The sequence below is a fragment of the Galeopterus variegatus genome, unplaced genomic scaffold (assembly GCF_000696425.1).
Source record: "Galeopterus variegatus unplaced genomic scaffold, G_variegatus-3.0.2 Scaffold1325, whole genome shotgun sequence".
Lineage (NCBI taxonomy): Eukaryota > Metazoa > Chordata > Mammalia > Dermoptera > Cynocephalidae > Galeopterus > Galeopterus variegatus.
This window is the reverse complement of record NW_007727436.1, coordinates 403,155-411,277: the sequence shown is the minus strand read 5'-3', so window position 1 is coordinate 411,277 and position 8,123 is coordinate 403,155. Positions and strand designations below refer to the sequence as shown.

The 8,123-nt window shown below is 37.9% G+C and overlaps 1 protein-coding gene across 1 annotated transcript in view; it reads left to right on the top strand.

Moving 5' to 3' along the window:
- Positions 1-465: 465 nt before the first annotated feature.
- Positions 466-8,123, top strand: part of GPHN (gephyrin) — a gene marked incomplete at its 5' end in the record, with an annotated part of 109,967 nt that continues 102,309 nt past the window's right edge. The window contains one exon of the mRNA XM_008576317.1: positions 466-558. Coding sequence (XP_008574539.1) covers positions 466-558 — 93 coding nt within the window. The remainder of the gene's footprint in view (positions 559-8,123) is intronic.

Sequence of the window (8,123 nt, the reverse complement as noted above, 5' to 3'; positions counted from 1 at the left end):
ATATTTTGTTTTCTTTACATTTTTCACTAACGTAAGCAACTCTGAAATAAACATGTGCATAATGATTTATCCATTTTCTTAGGATAGAGTTCTAGAAGTGAAATTACTGGGTCAATGGTTATGAAGATGTTTAAGATTTGGCTTTCCTTTTAAAGAAAATCATATTTGGGTTGTTAAAGGATTAGTGACACATCACCTGAACACATCTTTGATGACTATTTAGCAACTCATATTCAGATAATCTCTGTAAACATTACTGTGAATTGACTGGATGTAACTTTCTATTTCAGGCACCAGGCTGCATCTCTTCTTTCTGTCTCCTAATCCATGGGACAGAAATCAGGAGGTCTGACTGAGCCCATTTCCACACTGTGTCAGACAAACACTCATGCCCATCTTTTTTTTATAACTGCCCGCTTACCCCACTGCTCTCAATATTCACATTTTTCTTCTCTTCTCTTTTAGACGGAATGGGGCGAGTCCTTGCTCAAGATGTATATGCAAAAGACAACCTACCCCCCTTCCCAGCATCAGTAAAAGATGGCTATGCTGTCCGAGGTAAATATTTTGCTTTTCTTGAGTATCATCAGACTCACACTATTTTTTTCAGATCTTGGGCTCAGCACAGGCACCCAACAACTGTTACATCTGTTTCCCCTGTGGCTGTCAAAATAACTTCATTCATAGATAACCATGTTAATCTACACCTGTGTATTTTCTGGTATGATCTCGATTAAGACTTTTCAGTGAAAATATGAAGAGTCTTCAAAAAGTTTATGGAAGGATTTGTATTATTATTTTTTTTTCCTTTTTTTTTTTTTTTTTTTTTTTTTTTTGACTGGCAACGGATCGCAACCCTCAGTGTCGCGCCCGTACCGGACCAGGACCGGCAACAGGATCGCAACCCTCGGTGTTGCGCCCGCACCTCGCTCAGCCAGTGAGCAGCCGGTCTGTATGTGGGATCCAAACCCTCGGCGGGAGCGCCGCCGCGCTCCCAAGCGGCGCACTGTAGCAGTGCGCCACCGGGCCGGCCCCTGTATTATTTTTAATTCAGTTTTTCCACGAATTTTTTGAAGTACCCTTTTACTATAGTTACATGAAAATTCTTGCTTACAAATTAATATATAGGGATCAAATAAAAGCATTGTACCATAATTTATTCTTTCGGGGGTTTTTTTGTTTTTTATTTTTATTTTATCAATATACAATGTAGTTGATTTTCACATCCCTTTACCAATTCCTTTTGCACCCTCACTCTCCCCACTCCCCCATCAACAGTATTCTGTTCATTTGTCCTAACAAGTTCAAGGAATTGTTATGATTGTTGTATCTTCTTCCCTGTCACCCCGCCACCCACTGTTTATTTGTTTGTTTGCTTCTTTGTTTGTTTGTTTATAGCTCCCACAAATAAGTGCGAACATGTGGTATTTCCATTTCTGTGCCTGGCTTATTTCACTTAATTTAATTTTCCCTAAGTCCATCCATGTTGCTGCAAATGGTAGTAGTTCATTCTTTTTTATAGCACAGTAGTGTTCCATTGTGTAGATATACCACAGTTTCCTTATCCACTCACCTGATGATGGATACTGGGCTGGTTCCAACTCTTGGCTATTGTAAATAGAGCTGCAATAAACACTGGAGTACAGGTATCCCTTCAGCATGATGACTTCTATTCCTCAAGGTATATACCCAGTAGTGGAATAGCTGGGTCTTATGGTTTATCTATCTGTAATTGTTTGAGGAAATCTCCATACCATTTTCCATAAAGGTTGCGTGATTTTGCAGTCCCACCAACAGCGTATGAGTGTTCCTTTTTCTCTGCAACCTTGTCAGCATTTATCATTCTTAAGTCTTTTGGATATTAGCCATCCTAACTGGAGTGAAATTGTATCTCAAAGTGGTTTTGATTTGCATTTCCCGAATGCTGAGTGATGTTGAGCATCTTTTCATGTGTCTGTTGGCCATTCATATATCTTCTTTTAAGAAATGCTTTATTCAGCTCCTTTGCCCATTTTTTATTGGGTTACTTATTTTTTGTGCTGTAAAGTTGTTTGAGTTCCTTGTATATTCTGGATATTAATCCTTTGTTAGATGTATATTTTGCAAATATTTTCTCCCACTCTTTTGTTGTCTTTTCCCTCTGTTGTTTCTTTTGCTGTGCAGAAGCTTTTTAGTTTGATATAATCCCATTTGTTTATTTTTCCTTTGGTTGCCTGTGCTTTTGGGGTCATATTCATGAAGTCTATACCCACTCCTACTTCCTGGAGTGTTTCCCTATGTTTTCTTTAAGGAGTTTTATTGTTTCATGATGTATATTTAATTCTTTAATCCATTTCGAGTTGTTTTTGGTATATGGTGAGAGGTATGAGTCTAGTTTCATTCTCCTACATATGAATATCCAGTTTTCCCAGCACCATTTGCTGAAGAGGCAGTCACTTCCCCAGTGTGTAGACTTGGTTCCTTTGTCAAAGATCAGATGGCTGTAGGTGTATGGGTTGACTTCTGGATTCTCTATTCTATTCCATTATCCATGTGTCTGTTTTTATGCCACTACCATGCTGTTTTGGTTACTATAGCTTTGTGGTATAGTTTAAAGTCAGGGAGCATTATGCCTCCAGCTTTATTTTTTTGCTCAGGATTGCTTTGGCAATTTGTGGTCTTTTGTTATTACACATAAATGTTAGGATAGTTTTTTCCATTTCTGAGAAAAATGTCATTAGAATTTTGATGAGGATTTCACTGAATCTGTAGATCACTTTGTGTAGTATGGACATTTTCACAATGTTAATTCTTCCAATCCAACAGCATGGGATATCTTTCCATCTTCCTGTGTCCTCTTTAATTTCTCTCAACAGTGGTTGGTAGTTCTCATCGTAGAGGTTTTTCACATCCTTGGTTAACTTTATTCCTAAGTATTTATTTTTTTGGTGGCTATTGTAAATGGGCTAGCTTTCTGGCATGATCTTGATTAAGACTTTTCAATGAAAGTATGAAGGGTCTTCAAAAAGTTTATGGAAGTATTTGTACTTTGTTTAATTCAGTTTTTCCACGAATTTTTTGAAGTACCCTCGTACTATAGTTACATGAAAATTCTTGCTTACAAATGAATATATAGGGATCAAATAAAAACACTGTGCCATAATTTATTCTTTTGACCCCTACATGTGCCTAACAGCAGACAGTCTTGGTCTGGAAGTTTTCCAAATGTTTTCTAGTTGAAAACATCTTTATGGTTCAAGAAGAAAGAGCAGATTCCCAACATAGGGTTATTGATTCTTAACTACATCTAGCCATTAGAATAATTTCCTTTTTCTTGTAATTAAACACATTCACTAATCTCTTTTATGTTCCATCATCATCTCTTAGCAGTATCTTATGTTGGAGGCAGTATAGCAAATCATTAAGGCTGTGGTTTTTGAGCAATGTCCAAGTGATCTGGGTCCTAGTACCTGTTTCATCTATATAATTTTGAGCAAATTGCTTCAAATTCTTGAGACTGTTTTATTGTCTGTATAATGGCATTAATTATAATAATATTTACCCTAACAGGCTTTAGTAGAGTACCTCGTGTGCATGCACACACACACACACACACACACACAAAAGCACTCAATAATTGTTTTTTAAAAGTTTAATGATAATTATTATCTCTATTATTATAATTATTATTATAAACACATTTTCTTAGACCATCTCTGAAAAAAAGGATGACATTTATCTGAATTGTTGCTGTCGTATTCTGTGTAAATAAAATGGTAGGGAAACTAATATTGTGTTTTATTTATTTATTTATTTATTTATTTATTTTTCTTTTTGTCTTTTTTCGTGTCCGGCAACGGATCGCAACCCTCAGTGTTGCACCCGTACCGGACAGGGACCGGCAACGGGATTGCAGCCCTCGGTGTTGCGCCCGCACCTCGCTCAGCCAATGAGCGGGAACTGGTCTGTATGTGGGATCCGAACCCTCGGCGGGAGCACCACCGCACTCCCAAGCGGTGCACTGCAGCAGTGCGCCACCTGGCCGGCCCAATAATATTGTGTTTTAATTTCCCCCATTGTGTCCTTTCTCAGGAAGCCAATCCTGGATGCACCTCATTCAGCTTGATCTTACTAGATCAGAGTATTTCTGAAATTGGCAAAGCCAAAATATAAATAAAAAATCCCCAGTGGCTTCTACGTTTTTTTTCTTCCAAATTGATTCCTTTTACAGAATGACTATTAGACTGACTATTGTCCAGGGAAAAAATTATTTCATTCTTCTGATAGCCTCATTGGCTCTTCTTGTTTCTTATTCCCCGTTTAAAAAGTAAATCCTGTTTTTATCTGATAATTTGTAAACCACGTGGGATTACTATAAAATCCTGTAAGCCATACAGGATTACTATGAAATGACAAAGAATTTTTACTTCCAGCATAGAACAAACAATGACAGGAGATGAAATACCAGAAACAAGGAAGTCTATTTTTTTACATTCTTGGTAATGTAAAGTAGGAGACAGTAAGAAAATAAATTATTTGAGGCAGAATTATCCTCAAACAGAATGTTGTTTTGTGATTTTTACATGAGGTAGCAGCTCAATAAAAAGAAACTATTGCTCTTAGCTTTGATTGTTGCCAGAAAGAACTATTAGCCCACATAACCCAAATAAGAGCCTTTCTGCTACTATAGACTATCAGAGAAATTTTTTTTTCCTTTTTGTCTTTTTTCATGACCGGCAACGGATCGCAACCCTCAGTGTCGCGCCTGTACCGGACCGGGACCGGCAACGGGATCGCAACCCTGTGCCCGCACCTCACTCAGCCAGTGAGCGGCCGGTCTGTATGTGGGAGCCGAACCGTCGGCGGGAGCGCCACCGCGCTCCCAAGCGGCGCACTATAGCAGTGCGCCACCGGGCCGGCCCTCAGAGAAATTTTTATGTAAAATTACCATTCAGTATCTTATTTACTTTTTTGTTTTGGGATGGTATTATTTTTAGTTATTTCACTAAAATGACATCTCACAGTTTAAAAAATCTTAGAGATTATCTACCATGCAGCTGATTCACATTCTTTCTTGCAAGATGTTGCTAGTCCTCTAAGATATATAACATGTAACAGAGGCATAATGCATAACAGATAACCATTGTGGGTATGGTTATATATTAGAGTAGGAATACACACACTCACACACACATCTATCACCATCACAACTGAAGCAGCAAAAGTCATCAGGAGACAAAGACACATGGTCTGTTAACCATGCTGAATTTTTCAGTTTACACCTCCTCACTCTTGACTGTAATCATGAAGACAAACTCTGAATCCTAAAAGTCCTTTTTACCATATTCAGTAATTAAGGGGATTTTCATTTCTTGGAAGGTAAATGTGTTCATTAGTTTTTTTCTGTACTTTTCACCCCCAGGCTGTGTTTTGGTAAAGTATATCCTTGAGGCAATTACTGTGGCTCTCTACCACTCTCTACTTGGTATACCTCCTTTCTATCCCTGTCTTCCTTTACCCCCGTTCCTTTCTCACCACTCTCTTTATTCTCCCTTTTATCTTCTCACCTTCTGCCTATACCTTAGCACTTCCAGTAATAACCAACAGCACTCACGAGAATTGCTAACTCTCTAGGTGTGTAAAGAGATTGCTAACTTGCTCTGGATCACTAAGCATTAGCCAGTACCCTTCAGAAACATGTGCGATAAAATTCCAAACCAGTTGGAGGATCACTTGCTTTAGGGTATGTGGGTTGAAAAAGTGATTAAGGAAATAAGAAGAAACAGCTCTAAAAATAACAATAATAATAATAATAAAGAATAAAATGTAAAGAAGACAGGAATAAACTGATGATGATACAAATAGTAGGAAGACCTGTTCCCTAATAATAATCTTAAAACTGCATTCAAGAAGGAGTGAATTTGAAAGATAAAAGTAGAGAATAGAAAATGAACATGACGTGTTAACATGAGAGTCAGTACGATAGTTTTATTCTTCATGTTTTTGAAGTTTTATTTCTCCCTTCACATTGATTAAGCCTATCATCCTCTTGATGCATTCACATCCTCCTGTATAGACGTGAGTGCTCATTGTCTCACAATTTCTTCTTAGATATTAATAAAGGCAAAAAATATCTCAGAAGCTCCAGTTCAGTTTTCTTGAAAAAGTTCAGTTTGAAAGGTTTATCCTTTCAAAACTTGTTTTGGGATCCCTTTTTGGAAAAAGGCAGGAGCTATTTTGAGAAACGTGTAACATACAATTCTAAAAGGATGTATTAAGAGAAATCCTTGCCATTTGGGTAACGTAAATTTTTTAAGTTTTTTCTTTTTTACATTCTGATTGAAAATACTTATGGAAAATACAGAAAATCAAACAGAACTTTTTAAAATTACCCATTATCTCACTGCCTGGCCACTATTAACATTTTGTGGATTTAACCTATACCCAGTGGGTTAAAGTACACTAAAATTCAATATAGACAGTCCATTGTAGTTTCGATTTAGAGCTAGTTCTTATTCTTTCAAAGATAATCACATTTCAGGGTTTCTGTTCTGTTCACTAAATCCTCTTTGGCCACAGCCGGTTCTCCAACTCATTAGACTATTATTATCTTGCACTATAGGGTACTTTAGATGAAGAAGAGGGCCTTAGAATATGGGAGTAGTACTCATGTGAGCAGATCAATAATTAGGAATATTTAATTTTAGTGAATTCCAAAAAATGTAAAGTACTGTTTTTCAGGAAATAATACCTCCTTTCCCAGTACTAACAATAAATGGGCATTTTCCCCTGGAAGATGATGGTAAAAAATACCATCTCACTCACCTATCCTACTCCCAGCTCCCTGCTTTTTATAAGAAAAGGCAGCAGATTTAAAATTCCAATTTACCTAATTTAATGCCTCAGTATAATTACAGCAAGTCTTAATCCTATTCCAGCCTTGTCACCTTCTCATCTCAACCCTTTCTGTAAGCTTAGTTTTAGTATACTCATAAAATTATTACCCTGCACCTATCATCCAATCTTAGATAATGTAGTTCCGTAAACAGAATAGACAAATTGTTAATCTTGCTGTCTTATTCCTCTGTCAAAGATATTTCCTAAGATTTCTGAAAATTATGCTCTCTGTAGGCCCCTGTTTAACATGGAAATAAGACTCTTTATTATTGAAAATAAACGAACAGGTATACCATGTTTCAAAAGGCTTAAAGAGAGATTACATACGGCTGGAAATGAAAATGAAGGACAATTCTATGGCAAATGGTTGGTAACAATCATTTTCTATACATTGCCACAATGAATAGTTATTGAGTAATATCAATTGTATATCAAATGATATAACCATTAAACTTCAAATAAACAGGTGAACACAACTGAAAGTGTTTTCTGGACATTGAAAAAAAGAGTGAAGATAGAACAGCTTCAAGGTTTAGCACTAATCATTGCAAATTGCTTGCTTAATGCATTTGCTGTTAGGGTTTGTTTTATATTGCTTTTATCACTTCCTTCAAATTAAAGTCTACATTTACATAGCAGAAAAGAAAACTCATTAGCAGATGTGTCAGAATTAGGGAGAAAATTTTAAGTCTTTAGAGAAATCCTTGAAATCCATCCATCTTTTCTAATGGTAGTGGCTTACTTTAGTTTATTTTTTTCCAAGCTTTTCATTCAAGTGCCACTAAGCCTCCACTTCTGCCTCCTCGCACCCAAACTTTTAGAATTCATCTTGAAAAATGCCAACTTTTCTTTTTTAAAAGATATTTTTAAAAAATAGATATGTTAGGGCCGGCCCGGTGGTGCACTGGAGAGTGAGCCGCTTGGGAGCGCGGCGGCGCTCCCGCCGAGGGTTCGGATCCCATGTGGAGACCGGTTCCCGCTCACTGGCTGAGCACGGTGCGGGCGCAACACCGAGGGTTGCGATCCCGTTGCCAGTCCCCGGTACGGGCGCTACACCGAGGGTTGCGATCCCGTTACCGGTCAGTAAAAAAGACAAAAAGGGGGGAAAAAAATAGATATTTTAGGGCCGGCCCGGTGGCGCACTGGAGAGTGCGCCGCTTGGGAGCGTGGCAGTGCTCCCGCCGAGGGTTCGGATCCCATGTGGAGACCGGTTCCCGCTCACTGGCTGAGCACAGTGAGGGCACAAC